At 46.3% G+C, this 16,870-nt stretch overlaps 1 protein-coding gene across 8 annotated transcripts in view; it reads right to left on the bottom strand.

The window, feature by feature from the left end:
• Positions 1 to 16,870, bottom strand: part of LDLRAD4 (low density lipoprotein receptor class A domain containing 4) — a 298,222-nt gene that overhangs the window by 14,419 nt on the left and 266,933 nt on the right. For 5 of the 8 annotated variants that reach the window (XM_064443065.1, XM_064443061.1, XM_064443063.1 and 2 more), the window contains one exon: positions 8,531 to 8,685. In XM_064443065.1, the coding sequence (XP_064299135.1) occupies positions 8,531 to 8,685 (155 nt within the window). Of the gene's footprint in view, positions 1 to 8,530; positions 8,686 to 11,699; positions 12,252 to 12,287; positions 12,398 to 16,870 lie in introns of those variants that run through there. The other 3 variants (XM_064443066.1, XM_064443069.1, XM_064443068.1) reach the window with 3 other exon arrangements.

Raw genomic sequence — 16,870 nt, 5'->3', positions numbered from 1 at the left:
GCTTCTAGGACAAAAACTTCTTGTACAGTGACTTGGAATGATGAATATAAACATGTAGAGGGGCTTCCTAAACTTTAAGAGGAGAGCAGTGTGACAACATGGGAAGAAGAGTACAGAAAGGAGGAAAGAACAACAGAGAGAAAGAGACAATAGACAACATGCTAGTGCTTAACTATGAATGGCTCTATGGCGTTTATAAGTATTTGAGGAATACAGCAGACCAGGAAAATCGTTTATGCTTAATATTGCACACTAGATACCCCATATCCTTTCACACAGCACATATTTCATCAGGTGCCTCTGAGCCAGATGCAGTAGCTCACAACTGAGCTGTGCAGCTCTCGCTTCAGGGCTGTCTGGGGAACTGCCAGCTCAGAGCAAAGTCAGACTCTGCTCGTGTCTGTCTGCAACCACTTATTTAGATGTGCCCTCCTGTTAAGGCTATGAGAAAAGTTTGGAAATTAATAAAAATTTAACACACTGAAGTGCTTTGCTGAATCTTGCCCTGAAATGCTGTGGGGGTTTTCTGCACTTTGCTTTCTAAAGATAAACCCCATCTCATCTAAAGAAGGTGGCATCTGTCTGGAACAAGAAAACTGCATCCAAACAGCTGCCTGCCCCATCTTCCCGATTTTGGTCTTTTTAGCCATTCTGCCTTCCTGAAATTGGTGCATCTACCATGGGAAACTCACTATCTACCTTTCTAAAGTCTTCATATCGAGGAAACCCTCCCTACCCTGCACTAGGTAGATACAACCTAACCCAAGCGTTGGTGCCCACCTATCCCACTGTTCTTGGGGTGATGACAAGGGGTTGAGAGGAGAATAAAGGAGAAACTGCAGTGTTGTAGAAGGAAAATATTTCCATGGCTTCCTCCACCCCCCACGCTGTAGCTGTAAGAAATAACACGCAGGGACTGCCACAAACAATCTAGGGTGACTTACACTGACGGAAAGTGTTATTTCTTGCTCTCTCCTTGTCCTTCTACTTACAGACCTTCATTTGACAGCTAAAATGTTTCCTTGTGCTCAGATCAATGAAAATCAGGTAAGAACTGACAGCATTTGTATTTATATTCCTTCATATTGTTTCTCCCTTTATTATTCAAAATACCAAGGTAGATTGGACTAATGATAAAAAACTACTTTCGACTTCTTTTCATTCAGTGACTTCTTATCCCATGAGTGAGATGGTATCGGGCACAAGCAATGCAGCTCTGCACGACAGCTAACCAGCTGCCAGGCCTGGCGCAAGCTCACAGCCCCCGTACCGCACCGCCTGGCAGTGTGCCGACAGGCACTTCCCAGCGAGCAAATCCAGCACTGGCAGTCCAGCTGGATGCTCCCTCACACCAAATGCCCAGCGATTTGCACAAGTAGTTCTCAGGTACGTGCGATCAAGGCTAAACCTGAGCAAATGCAGTTTACTCGGTTTTTTTTTTCCCTGTGGGCAATATACCATCTACTTGCTTCTTATAGGTTCTCAACAGCTAGCCACTTCAACTTGCTCCTTCTTAACAGACTAAAGGTCTTCAGCCATGAGCTTCAATACTTCAAAGTAACAGGGAGAGAAAGCTTATGCATTCATCCCTTATACTGGATTAAATTTTTAACATTGTTAGGTTTTGGAATGAAAAAGGATCAGTCTCCATGGTAAATCCCAGCTCCTACAGATAACACCAAAGCAAGAAAAATCTTGGGGATCCACCTATGTCTTTTGCTGACCTTAGCCATTCCTGGGTTTCACAATAATCTACAGAAACTAATTTTGTGATTAGGTTTTGAAATAACAGCATCATTTAATAAATCTAGCTGGGTGATTACTTAATTATCTCACACTGATGATTATTTAACTCAATATTTAGAGCTTAGGAGACTGGATAAGCCTAAGATAATTTGCCTAATTTGTATTTTACAAAGTTTAACAGCATCTAGAATTAAACAGTTTAGAAGACAACTTTTTGAAGCCACTTTTAAACACTGTGCTTCCTGGAGCACATGGTGTCATCCAACTACCTTGGCTGAGCATCAGCACATTGACAGAGAGCAGGACAGGAATATACCAGAAGAATTTTTAACTCAGGATAAATTGCAGGTAAAAATTTACACTAAGAAAAAAATCCTCACACTGTAATGAAGCAAAAGCATCCCTGTGCTGGTTTTGGCTGGGATAGAGTTAATTTTCTTCACAGTAACTAGTAGGGGGCCATGTTTTGGAATTGCACTGAAAACAGGGTTGATAACACAGGAATATTTTCGTTACTGCTGAGCAGTGATTACACAGGGTCTGCCCCTCACCCCACGCCACCAGTGAGCAGGCTGGAAGTGCACAGGAAGTTGGGAGGGGACACAGCTGGGACAGCTGACCCCAACTGACCAAAGGGATATTCCACACCATGTGACATCATGCTTAGCATATAAAGCTGGGGGAAGAAGGAAGTGGGGGGGACAACGATGACACATTTGGAGTGATATCTTCCCAAGTAACCATTATGTGTGATGGAGCCCTGCTTTGCTGGAGATGGCTGAACACCTGCCTGCCCAGGGGAAGGAGTGAATGAATTCCTTAGTTTGCTTTCCTTGTGTGCACAGCTTTTGCTTTACCTGTTAAACTGTCTTTACCTCAACCCATGAGTTTTCTTGCTTTTATCCTTCTGATTCTCTCCCCCATCCCAGGGGGGAAGTGAGCGAGCAGCTGCAGGGTGCTTAGCTGTTACCTGGTATTAAACTGCAACAATCCCATCTCATCCAAACTTTGCCTTTTTTTTTTATTGACTCTTAAGGAGATTCAGTTTTTCTCCACTTTTCAGTTTCTGAGAATTAGAGCTCTGCCTGAAACTGTATTTCCTGAGAAACAGAAGTCAGTTTTTCACTTCCTGAAATGCATTACCGATATTAATAAGGTCCCTCTTTTCCCCTCATTTAAACTCATTTTTAATATTCATATACACACATACAAGTATACAGACTTCTTTTGCAAATGAAGTGTCTCACAGCAGTGTAGTTTCTGGTTTTGGCCCTAGGTGGCAGTGATACATTATGCCACATTAAAGCAGTGGCTTGCTCAAAACACTCCAGGAAGGCACAGGGGCTCGTTCCTCCCTGCTTCTTCCTGGGTGACAGGAGACCATCGCAGCTCTTAAGACTGCAAGATTTTTCCCTGCTGAACACAAGCAAAGCAAAAATATTACGTTGTCCCCAACAGAATGGCAAGTATTCCAGCAGGATTGCTCATCCCTTTAAAAGCTGTGTTTCCCAAGGGCAGGAAAGGTTACAGCATCTGGCAGAGAGGTGCACAGTACCAAGGAGAAGTACTAGAGAGAGGTAATTATGGAAAGTGCCAAACCTCTCACTTATAGTCCACCTCCCTACACTTAGAGTGATTATTACTGTTACTTAATGCTTTAAAACTTTTATTTCCCCAACTTCACAGCACTTTACTGCTTTAAGTAATCTTCATTTCATCCAAGTGAAGGAAATAAGTACTATTATCCTCCTTTATTTAGAGATGAAGCAAGTTGCCCAAGGTGATACACTGAGTCAGAAGCCACCCAAAGCCGGCGCTCCTCACTTCTAGCCCTACCTGCAGATTTCCTAGATGATCCTGCCCTTATTAAAGACATTCTGACTTTATTGTGGTAGACTTCAAAGAGCTGCAGCCAGCACACACTGTCCTTCCTGGCAGCACACCCTGAGGAGAAGCAAGCCCGTGTCCCTCACACAGGCAGCAGGAGAACACCACGCATGCCCACCTCCTGCCAACTGACACCTGGTGCGAAGGAACAGGTTTGGTGAAGCAGGGTGGTCTACAGCGCTCACACTCTCTCCCAGCTATAGATTGGGTTCTTGTTTGTACTGGGATTTTCTTTCTTTTGCACACATTAGTAAGACAATGAGAATGAGTGGGCCAGGGGTGCCAGCAGGGAACAGAAGGAATAATGCTCACACTGGAAGGGAATAATTTAAAAGGACAAGAGGCAAGACTAACAGTTGAAGTTACCAACAAATCCCTGGAATTGTCAATAACATTGAGTATTTTCTGTTGCCCTCCTGATGTTCCCCTTTTATTCTGAAATAGCAGTTCCGAGAAAGAGGGCAGTATTTTTACAGCTGTGCTTCTGTAGCTTGGCATTCGAGATGGGCATTATCAGTGCAGGTCATAATGCAGGCTGACTAGCTCTAGCGGGGATGCTGCCCTCAGTGCTGGGAGGCAGGGTCTGGTCAAGGTGAGCATCTTGTGTGATGCAGGGGCTTTGCTGCCAGGAGTGGGCCTGGGCCAGTCAAAGTGTTCAGTACTCCTTCAACATCCACTTTGTAAGAGGAAAAGATGAAGAGAGAAAAGCCACCAGGATGGGGAGAAGGAATCAATTTAGGGAAATCAGAAGCTCATTAAGTACCTCCCTGCAAGTCACTTAATCTCTTTTCCCTCAACATACCCCTGGAAATCACTGGTGACAACACTAAGAGTTAATCATCAGAAGGCAAGATTTACCTTGGTTTTACCCCAGCAAGCAGCAGAGTGCCACAGCAGCCACTCGGCCGCAGCTACCTATATTCTAACAGGATGGTTTTGGTGATCAGCCACACTGCCCTCCCAATACATCATCAGCCTGCCCAAGGTACAGCCAGCAACGCCATAACACGTGTCTCCCTTGGGACATCATACACATATACCCTGTGCACGGGTGTGCCACATGGCTCTGCCCCAACCCCCCTCATGCTGCCAGTAGCATGAGTTGCTCCCATGGGAGAGGTTGTGTCATCCCAGCAAAGCAGCCCTGGGCATGCTCCTGGTGTAGCCCACACCCTATGGCCTTCGCATCCCCCTCAGATGCTCTGCAAACCTTGGCTCGCTCCCAGCTGTGAAGTCAAACACTGCTGATGGATCAGCCAGCAGGGGGAAACGTTCAGTATTTTATCCATCGTGACAGGACACCGTTCAGTACTGTGCACACTTACTTCAGGTTGCCACTCACACCAACATGGTTGTCACTCAGCATCATTCCACCTCTCACAGTTATGACCCCAAAATTCTTATTTCTGCTAATGTTAAAACAGGCTTTGAATGTTTTCATATCCAAGCTAGCAAAGGGCTTGCCATGAGAGGGCAGGCAGCATCCTCGGCAGCACTGCTACAGAAGCATCCAGTATTCCTGAACACTCTAAGGTTGTCCTGCCCCTGCTGTGATCTGTTTAAGGCCTCAGCACACTAACCAAGGTAATAAAACAAAGATTGGAAGACGAGACTCCAGAGGGAATGAAAAGGACAAAAGAAAATAAAAAGACAAAGATGAACTGGTGGTCACAGGAAACCGTATTTACAGAACAGGAAAGTAACAACTACTTTTCAGCATGTACTTGTCAAAGAGCAACTTTTTATTACTAGGACTGGTCCCTTTTCTGCCCTTCAGGTGTTACTAACACTTGTGGTTCCTGTGATATTTCATCTTTTTCTAATTTCTGGACTTGGAAGACAAGGAGAATTTCAACTTCCAGGCCTTTTTTTTTAATATGAAGGAAGATCAGCCAAAGAAGAAACCCACAAATACCTTTTATTTCATTATTTTGGAGGCTTGACCTCATGAGTCTGATAGGTGTGAGGCTAGCAATAAAGGCAACAGATAATTTATCTGTTCATTTCTATTACACTTTCTAGAAGAACCAGAATAAGAGATATCATCTGTTTGATAGTTGATCTTTATGGGGCCAGAAATCTGTGCAATTCAGCCACAGTTCAGCTTTTGGAAGGCATGATTATCTAGAAATAGGACAGGCTTGAAGAAAGGAAAATTGAAGGCTAACAAAAGGACAAAAGAGACCCACCTGAACAGGAAAGGCATGATTCTGCATCTTGATACAACTCTGCTACATGAGTTACATGAGAAGGGGTTCACTTCATAGCCAACTACAGGAACCAGCCACCTGTCAATTAATTTGCTTTACCGTTTTCTTTTAAGAAATATGGCTGAACTTCCTCTTTCCATTCACTATTTCTCTACCAACAGAAGGCCTGAGTCAGAATGATATTAACTACTGAAGTCTGAAGAAAATAGATGTTTAAATCTGTTTTCAGAGTCTATATACCATTAAAAAACCCAACAATATTGCCTTGGAAGAGAATCCACTTATTGATGGTATTTGCACAGAAGGCCTGCCAGGTTAAAAAAATAAATACGCTTTAGAAGTGTATCATCTAACCTGCATCTTATTGCTCACACTGTTTACCTTGTGCAACTCAGTCCACCATGGACAATAAGAACAGACTGGTCATTTCCAGTTTCACATCACAGCAAATGCTTTAGTTTCCTGACCCTCGCTCACCACACACTGCTTTTAAAGTTTGCACTGCAAGCAGCACACAACCAATTTCTATCAGAATTTCCTTCTAACACCTAAGGCAAAGGAAAATTCAAACATATTTGGCATCCAACCTCAGAGACTGCTCAAGTCCCATTCCCCACAAGTATGACCACCTTTTAAGAACAGCTTCAGCTTATCAGAAATCCAGATGAGTAACAGTGATGACAAACCTATACTAGAGAGTTTTGGGAAGAATTAGTAACCTGTTCTTGCCAAGCAATCATCAATTTCCATGAAGTGCTCACTTGGCTATGATTAGCATTACTGATAAGGGTGCCACCAAAGTGAAACTGAGTCAGTGTTTTAAAAACTTTTTAAGAGCAGTTCTGGAAGCTAAAGAGTCTCCCAAGTCCCCACTGCCAAATTGCATGTTGTTGCTCTTCACAAGAAGGTGGTGTTTCCTCCTTGCATCCAAGCAAAAAGGCACCACTTGCTCTGATAACAGACAATACTAACGAACCATACAAAAGAAATAATGGGTTACTTCACGCATTTGACAGCTTACTGCAGTTTTAAAAGATTTGTGAAAATGAAAATGCATTTCCTTTATCTCAAATTATTTCATTTTAGGTACTTGTAGCAATTGTAGCTAACATTTTCCAGACAGAAGTGTGGTTCTTGAATTACAGCATCCATTTCAAAGCAACACTCAAATTAATCTAGCCAATTTTTCCAGCCCTGAAGTCCACAAGGTTAAAGTTTGACAAGTTCCAGTTTCATCTGTAATGAAATTAGAGCTAAATATTCCTGCGCTACTGAAGTGCTAGGGAATGAGGCGATCTCCCCTTGAGGAGACTCCTTTCCTCCCTGCACAGCCTCCAAGGTAAGAGCTATTCACCCCAGCAAATGGGTGCAGGTGGAGTGCTAAGCAAGAGCTCTGGTAACCCTGTATTTGTCACGTTTTACAGCTGGCTTTCAGGAGGGAGATGCCAATTGCCAGGATTGCCTGGGGGGTAGCTCCACAGCAGCCACTCAGGTCCAGCCCTGGCTGCGGCATCCCTACCTCCTCCTCTGCCCCGGCACTTTGCTCACTGATCTGGCTGAAATCTAACCGGGGGGAGGGGGGGCAGGGAAAGGCAGTTAGTGTTACACCAAATCAGCCCCCTGAGGCCTCTCACCACAACCCTGGCAGCTCTGTAAGGTGCACAAAGAAGGAGGAAATTTAGGGCCAGGATGGAAAGAAAGGTGATACTGTGGGCTTACGACCAGTGTAAACCTTTATGGGATTGCTCCTTCCAGTTACAATCAAGAATTTTTTTGACAGGGAAATGAAACGAAGCTGTGAACTCAACCCTGCTGCCAGGAATTAAGTGCATCAAAATGCCACCCTCAAACAGCCCATTGGCCATCACGGTCAGCAGAGAGGCCAAGGGCACCACTCTGAGGACAACAAAAAGCACATCAGAAAACAGACCCTGCCCTGCAACATCACAGCACACTCTGTGGCTTGGGGGGGATGTCCCAAGGTCAGGGATACCCTGTGGTTAATCCCCACAAGGGAGCAGTGCATCCCACCCAGCAAACTCGTGGCTTATACAGCAAGTTAGGTACCCATTTACTGGTGGGTTGACTAAAGACAGCCTTAATAAGTATCAGCTGATATTTGGTCTTGAGTCTTTGGCTCTGTAACAACACATCTTAACCACTCCAGACACTTGGATGAATCATTTTCCTAATATTTTCTTGCTGTTTGAGTTGAAACAAACATTACATTTTCCTGGGCCAGTGTTTTGGATCCAGCAGCCAGCTGCTGCAGCTTCACAAAACAGTAATAGTGATAAAACTCCAGGATATTAGTAAATATATGGGAAGTCACAACAATGTGTATTTCACATCTTCGTACCCCAGGTGATCTCCGTTTATTACCCCTCCACTCCCCTTCAAATTTCAGCCGCAGACAGGTTGTCAAATCTGAGCCTCCAAACACAAAATGAAAACAGGCTATATAAAACATAGCAGGGTCTAAAAATAGCTAGACAGTATACCTTATGTTCTGATTTTTTTCTATACTGGCAAATATAACCTCAGCAAAAGACCTAACTATAGTGAGTATTAAAAGTGACATCAGAAGTTTTTGCAACAGCCGCCTGTACCGGAGGTCCTCAGGAGGCTTTACTGCAGACCCATGCAGCACAAGTAGAAGGAATTCAGTGCAAGGGGCTCATACTCACCGTCTGCAAAGCTTCCTCCTGTCTTCTGCCTTGGCTCTGTCGGTTGATAAAGGAGCGTGTTGAGAGTTTGTAATGGTTCAACAAGCAGATGATCACTACCACCATAACAGTTATAACCACAATTATAATGATGATTTGAACAAACTCCAGTTCAGCTAAAACAAAGAAAAAAAGAAAATATGTCAATCACACACAGAATGTTATCTATTAAAGCAATAATCTGAAAACCCCTCAGTATTTCAAGATTGATCTCAAGATGTTACTGCTGTCCATTTTGCAGAGTTTTGTGAATAAAATTGTGTTCCAAAAAGTATGAAAATTACTTTTTGGCACTGCCGATCAATTCGCATAAGTGGATGTAGGTCAAAGCTAAAAAATTCTTGGTGATCCTTTCCCTGCAGCCTTCATAGGTAATAAATTCTTCAGCATAAACACCACAGACAAGCCTTTTGAACAATACAACTTCACTAGGAAAAAGACACACACGCGCGCCCCTATTTTAATAGCCATCTGCAATGGCAACACAGTCCAGAGGGCTCCATAAGCTTCAAAGCAGAGGCTGTAGAGAGAGGAATCAGGGCATTGTATCTAGTAAACCATCCTTAATTTTTTATCAGCTAAACAGTATGAAAGCTACCTAAATCAAGTGGAAAACAAAGCGCTTTTTTCCTATTGAAAAGCCACACAGTAGCTTTTTTGACTACTTACTTCTCTCCAACTAGAGTAAAATTAACTTTTCTAGGACATTCCCATTCAGGTAAAAATCTAAAGAGAGATCTGGTACTCTAAAAGAAGCTATATTCCACTATGGTTAAAAATGAAACCAGGGCCTTGGCTGCTGCAAGAGATACAATTACAATGAACTCCATCAGAGCCCATCATCTTATCTGAAGTCCTGCCTATACCACAAATATTGAATATATTTAGAAATGAGTCACTCTTGCACCCTTTCAGCTATACTGGAGCAGCAAGGATGAGCAACGTAAGGGGAGAAATTGCCCTTTGGAGTTACACAGCTGCTGATATTTCTGTGGAAACTGCATTGCTCACAGGGGATGCTCTCAGCTTGAAAGGCAACTCCAGTTAATGGGAGGAGGTCTTTGGCTGCCAGGCTGGTAGAAAAAGCAAAGAAGCAGTGCCAGTTGCTCAGTTTCAGCACTTTCCAAAAATGGTACTACTTTTGGATGCCAAAACATGAACTTTGGGGAACAAATATTAAGTTTCTGTTTTAAAAAGCCAATGAGGGAAAAAAGATAAAATATATACATAAAAAGACAAAGCAAACATTGGGGAAAACAAGCTTTCCCCACCCTTATCTCTTTCATTTGTAGTCATTCTCAGCCTTCTGTGTAACAGCAGCACACTTACACAAACACAACTATGAAGCTGAGCTAGAAAAATGCTGTTCATAAATAAAATCCCAAACAACCTGCAATGGAACTAAAGGAAACCCAAGGCTGTTACATTATCCTAAGATCTCTTGCAAACAAAACCTCAGACAACATGAGCTGCATGTGCACTGGTGTGGAGGCTGGTGCCAAGGCCCAGCTGTTTGTCCCAAATTAGTGGTGGGCACAGACATGCCACCATCTCCACCATCTAAGTGCTGAGGTTCTGCCATTGTCTCAGTAGGAGTAACTAAATTCATTTAAGGCTAAGGGAAGAGTAAAGGGCAACAATACATCTGTAATTTAATTTCTCTTTGCTCTTTAATACCATCCACTCTTCATTAAGACCGCCATCGGAAAGTCTGATTAGTCAGTGCTCTGCTCTTGCTATCAGTCCCATATGCAGCAATCTTTTCTTTTTTCTCTCTTGAGTCACTGGAAGCTAACAATGTCAGCACCAAAGGATCAAAAAGCAGGAAGTACAGAATTAATTAAAAAACACGCCAAAACTGTGCTTAAATAAAAAGTCAATTTTTCTTGGCTCAGAAGCACAAAATACAGATTTGACACAGTTGACAACTGCTGCAATTCACATTCTGTGGCCACTAAGTATCAAAGTGTTTCTTTACCCAAAACTTTTTTTTTTGGGTCCACGTAATACTTTAGACTGGAAACTGAGACTATTGCTAAAGGGCAACATGCAAAACAAGCAATGTTGATTTAGGCTTTCCTAGAATGCAAAGATCACTGGAATGACATGTTACTTCTCTATCTGCCAAGGGCAGAGTCTTCTAAATTTATCAAGGCCCCAGTATTTCAGCGGCACAGGACAGTACCTCTCCTTTAGAAATAAAAGACTGGGACTGTGAGCATTTCCCTTGTGGGGAATCATTTGGAAATGTTTGACTAAGACATGGCCATACAATAACAAAAAAAAACACAAACCACAGCACACAGGTATGAGCAGACAAGACTTTCCAACTCCAGCTTCACATTGCAAATGCTAAAACACAACAAGACACCCCACTGATGTTCAAGAGGATCGCCTCGCTGGAAAGTGAAGGGAAAGGAAAGGGGAAGGTGATTTTTAATCTTTCCTTCCCCCTGACCATCCCACCTGCTACTTAATAGGTTATTAAGAGAAAAAAGCAAAGATACAAGAGCAGCAGTAGCCTCTATTATGCCAGCACTGCTGGAGGCAGTGTGAACAGTTTCTGGCACCTGCCGACAAGCACCGGGTGACCCTGGCCCCCACCTCGCCTCCTGCCCACACCTGCCAGGCCCTCGCCACTGCAACTGCAGCACAGCCTTGCAGACTGGGAAAGAGATAGGGGGGAAGAGAGCTTTGAGAAGAGAAACAGAAGAGAAAGATAGGTTTATGTGAGTGTGACACGGAGACTTGGGGGGTAAAACCTGTTTCTTCATGCACAGGAAACAATATAATACTTTTTTTCCCCAGGAGAATATTTTTCACGGTAAACGCACAAGATAAAAAAGGCACCTATATGTGGAATGAAAATACCTTCGCAGTACAGAATGAATTAAAAAAAAAAAAGAAAAGAAAGAGTTTGCAACCCTATCAACAATCACGCAAGCAAAAGCATCTGGACGGTCACCCTAAGTCCTCTTCCTCCGCAGACAGACAGACAGACGGAGAGCCCCCCGCGCCCCCGGGCTCTGCCGGCGGGGCTGCAAGCCGGCTTTCGCTCCGGGTCACTCGGGGACCCGCCTCGCAGCATCAGCCCCACCCGCGCAGACCCGCCGGACGGACAAACGGGTACCTCTTTCCAACAACAGGTCTTTTAACCGCGCATCCTTCACCGCTGTCCTGTTAAGCTGCTCACTGGACATGCTCGCCTCCGGCGGAGGGGGGGCTCAGGCCGCTCCGCCAGCCCCCGCGGCGGGCGCCGCATCACCGACAGCCCCGGGGTCCATCCAGCGGGGGGACACCGTCCTCCGCCTGCCCGCCCAGCCCGGGGACCGACTGACTGTCGGTCTGTCCGCCCTGCTCCCCAGCACGGGGGCAGGGCCCAGCCCCGGGGCTCAGACCGCGGGTACCGGCCGCCGGCGGGGGAGCGGCGGCGGGCGGGCAGGGCCAACACCGACCGCCCGCACCCCCCTCCCTCACGCCTCTCCCCACCCGCGCGTGTGCGCGCACGCACGGGCACGAGAGACGCCTCCGGGCTCCTGACGGCAGGGTTCCGCCGGGCTTTGTCTGGAGCGAAGCGGATTTAAAAAAAAAAAAAAAAAAAAGGCTAAAAAAGAAATGAACCGGCGATATCAAAAAGAGAAAGAAAAGCCCCCCCCGGCGCCCGCCGGTCCCCGAGCCCCGCCGCGGGGCGAGGGAGGGAGGAAGGTGCGTAGCTTACCCGCGCCGCCGCCCCGCCGCTCTTTAAGCCCGGCCCGGCCCGGCGGGCGCTCGGGGCGCCCCGACTCTTCCGCCTGCCCCGGCCCGCCGCGCATGCGCTAACACCGCCCCGCCCGCCCCGCCCCCTCCCGCGTGCCCCCGTCCCGCCCCGCCCCGCCGCCGGCCCCAGCGAGGAGCCGCGCCGGGGCCGGGAGGGGTGGGGTATGTTGGCAAAGCACCTTCCCGAGCTATTTAACTACCCGGAGTCCGTGTCCGACCTGTTTCCACCGACTCGAAAAAGACACCGGCAAGAAAATCCCGGCCCCAGCTTCCCGCCTCCTCCCCGCGCCGCAGGTACGCGAGCAGCAGAAGGGACCGCAGAAACCCGCACGAGCTGCGCGGCTGTGATTTCATTATGCAACGGTTTGGGGAGAGTCCGGGGGGAGAAGGTGGGGCGGTGTACAATATCCATAGAATCATTAAGGTTGGAAAAGACCTCTAGGATCATCAGGTCCAACCATCAACCCGACACCACCGTGTCTCCTAAACCCTGCCCTGCAGTGCCACGTCTGCAGACACATCCTGCCACAATACTGCAAAACAATAACCGCCAGAAGAAATAACGCCGATAACCTCAAGCAAGTTCAAAAAAACACGCACAAATTAAAAAAGGGAGGGGGGAAAGGAAAACACCGGAGATTCTGCGACTCGGGCTCCAGTCGCACGTGTGTTTCTCTGGCCAAACTCCCGACTGCATCAGCGCTGGCCTCCCCGCCTCGGCCGTGGCCCAGCCAGGGGGGTTCCCCTGCCCCGGCCCCCACGACGAGGGCCACAGCAGGGGCTTGAAGGCTGCCGCCGCTGCTGCTCACAGGAGCATGGCCCCACAGCAGTCCGTGCCACGCCACAAAGCCCCGGTAGCACCACGTCCCTCGTGAGCACTGCGTCCCTCAACTCCCGGGATGTTCCTCCCACACCTGCTTTACCAGCACAGTCAAGCCCTCCTCCCATTCCTCATTACTCCTCTGGATCATGGTAGCATCCCAAAGCACCGGGTGAGATCTGCGTGTGTCTCTGTGAGCGAGAGTTCACCCTCTGGTCCGCACTTTGCCATGTGTTGGGAGCTGCTGAAGGCAGAGAAGCTGTGGGGCAGCACTGGCAAGGCTCCATGTCCTGCTTCCAACAGGCTGGCTAGCTCAGCACAGCCCCACGCCAGCACCGCTCCCCCCCACAGCGTGGCCACAACTGCCCAAGACCCCAGGACGTGCTCGGGGGCTGAGCACAGACATAGACCCGCTGCTCCACACGCCCCTCAGATCTGCAAACCCCATAGCCCAGCCTCAAAAAAAAAAAAAAAAAAAAAAAAAAAGAAATCCCTTGACCCAAAGTCAAGGAGAAAAAGCCAGGAGGGGAAAGAGGCCGAGAGGAGCGAGCCAGCTTGCGGTCACCTAGCTTGTGCTAGGAAGCGTCAGGAGCTTTAAAATATTAGGAAGACACATCCTGAAATATATATCCACTGCACACAGCAGGGCCCTCGCATTTGGTTACAGGCTCTCCCCACTGTCTGGATTTATTAAACCATTGTTGATGTTTAGCTCAATACTGCAAAGCCTAAAGCCCCAATCCAAACAGTACAGTCAAGCTGGGGGACAGTGATTGTGGACTGTAAATAAATACCCTTTGAAATTTCCTAGAAGAACAGAATGATTTTTAGTTATATGTCAATGGAATGCTTTTGTGCAAGCGTACAATTAACTGACTACTGCACCGTTACCAGCAGACAGAAATAATTCAGTACAGATAGCGGATGTGGAGCACCTTCAAAACTACAATCTTATCGCCCCTGGACTACTTTGAAAACAATTAATTCAACAAACCAGACTTTTAAATGTGGCTGTGGATGGGCATCGCCTGCTCTGTGTGTACAGCATTGCTACCAAGGCTGATGATCTTCCTGTTGCAAATTCTCCATCATCAAGGACTGAAGTGTAAAACAAAGTTTCTGAGCCAAAGATTGACCCACATACATCATGCCCAAACCTCATGTTTAAAATGAGAAGTTGGTTTCAGATAAGCACAGTTCAAAGACTATAAGCAGAAAACAAAATGAAATTAATATATTAGTATTAATGCCGCTCCTTTACTTTGGTCTCCTACAACTGAAGCCTGGATGTTTTAACACTTTTCAGTTCCTGAAGGGCATTAATCTACAGCATAAAACAATTGCTTTGGCTAGACTGGGGATTCGGCACGTAGAGAGCCTGATACTTTACACACTTTATTCCCTCTCTAGCCCACTGCTTCCCTACCCACCAAGATTTGTTTAATATTATTGCACAAGTGCAGGCACAATGACTGCAGAATGGTTACAGACTGCTGTATCCATAAGCAACACACCTGATAAGGATCTTTGGGAACATCCTCAGAACAATATTTGGCTCATTACCTATTTATTAAGAGTTTATCATCAAGTTTTTAACATGAATCAAGCCCTTTAGGGGCTGAACAACTGTGCAGCAAGTGCCAGATAGCCCATGAAATAGGCTTTGTCAACAAGGACAGGGGGCCTGCTTCCTTCTAAAATTCCCCTCCTGGTTAACAGGTGTCCATGACCTCCAAGCAGGACAGCTGCTCTAGCGACAAGGTTGAAGCTCCCTAAGCAGGCTTTGGCACGCCGAGCCATAATACTCCTCCACAAGCCATTACAAGTCTAGCATATTAATGAGAAAGCCAAGGGCTAGTTAAACCTGGTAACATTTAGGCGAAATTTTATGAAGGACTTATTCACTGATCTGTCTCCTCAGTCTTGACAGAGAAAACAAAAAACTCATTCTGGAACCCGCAAGAACAAAACCTGATTTTTTGTTTTACTAATAGTAAAGATGTTAATGACTTAAGTGTAAGAAAACACAGTCATGCTTTGGTGACCAAAACTGGACAGATGCCACTTTCTCAGTATGAATTTCTCATTTCTGCTACTTATCCCTTTTTTCTCTGCTTCTCTGAAGACATTACTGACTCTTGGCAGGCTCTTGGCCAGCTCTTACTCTGAAAGGTAAGAAAAAAAACCACAGTCCTGAAACTGGAAAATAAGGGGGTGTTTCCTCCCGCCTGCAGTCAGCCCCTTGGGGTCACTCACCTGGGGAACCTGGATGGCGGGGGAGTGTGCAGAAGTGCTTCACCCTCCCTGCGCTGTGACACAGCTCAGAGCCACACGTGTAGCTTCAGCTGAGAAAACCATCTGAGACGGACACAGATCTACACCCATTAACACTTCACGCAGGGCCACACATCCTTATGCACCTCTTCCAGGTGGCACCAAGACAATGAATGCTTCATGGTCAAAGCCATGTTGGGGCAACACATGCCCATCACGGGGGAGCCGTGCTTTCAGCCCCCCAGCCAGCCAGGTGGGCAAAAGGGCACGGACAGCAGCAGTGCAGGTCTCTGGGACTACCCAGGTAATTGCTGCCTGCTTCAGTTCCAGCCCCATGTCAAGCTAGTGGCCACAGGGGCACAGCAGCATGGCCCCAATGCCTTCCTGCCCCCTTGTGTTCTTGTGTTATCCCCAGCACACACATGGTTGGTGACACAGCTGAAGCACAGACAAGCTGGACCAGGTCTCTGCTCACAGGAAAAAGTCACATTGCTTGCTGGCTTAACACTGAGGCCAACATAAAAAAGAGGTGGGAAATGGCATGGGAGGGACAGAGCAGGAGACTAGGACCATCTCCTTTTTGGTAAGGGTCTGCACCTGGATGAGCTTCAAGCAACCACAGATGCTCCCACCTCTCAAACTGCCACCTCCTGGGGTAAATTTTCACCTTTTCACTTAAATCTGGAGTTTACAAGTTAAGTTTGTCAGAAAAAAAAAAAAGATAGTGAGGAATGGCACCACCCCAGGGAAAAGAAAAGTGCTTTTCTTATTGGCAGTGAATTCAGGTAACTCATTTGCCAGAAGGTGCGTATCTAGATGTATTATGTCATTGTGTTTAATGTGATGAGGCGCAAGGAACAAGCAGACAGGAGCAGTGTGGAGAGATTAGCGACACAACCCAGAAGAAAGTTTGGTAGAGGGCCTTAATGCAGAAGAGGACAGTGTTTAAGCCTCTAAATTAACTTAAAGCTGTTCTTTACTCTGCATTAATAGGAAGGATTGTGAAATTGATTTCTCTCTCTCCTTTTTTTTAAAAATCACCCTTTGCAATCCTCAGTTAAAGAGCTCCCTTCGAATCTTGGTTCCCAGAAAAACAAAGTGGTCCTTCATCTGCATAGTTAGTTACACAGCCTGCATGGTCCATGTGCTGGCCATGCATGCGGGGGGTTGTTTTCCTGTGCTGGAAGGAGGGTTCAATCTGGGACACTGAATTATAACATGCTGTTTTAAAAGTAAGCACTGTTTCAGACCTGACCAGCCCTAGCTCTGTTTACACTGGCGAGTGAGAAAATCTGCTCATGAATTATCCCCACTGCAGTTCTATTAGTCCTTGCACGCCAACTCGACACAGGCCAATTTACAGTCGTCTCCTCCAGCAGGGTTAAATGGTACAGTGAGAATAATACACTGGCCCTGTTTACCCTGGAGATTACGCTGCTGGTAACTTTGAT

The sequence above is a fragment of the Phalacrocorax carbo genome, chromosome 2, assembly GCF_963921805.1.
Source record: "Phalacrocorax carbo chromosome 2, bPhaCar2.1, whole genome shotgun sequence".
Taxonomy (NCBI): domain Eukaryota; kingdom Metazoa; phylum Chordata; class Aves; order Suliformes; family Phalacrocoracidae; genus Phalacrocorax; species Phalacrocorax carbo.
Note: the sequence above shows the minus strand (reverse complement) of the source record. Positions and strands in the feature narration are given on the sequence as shown.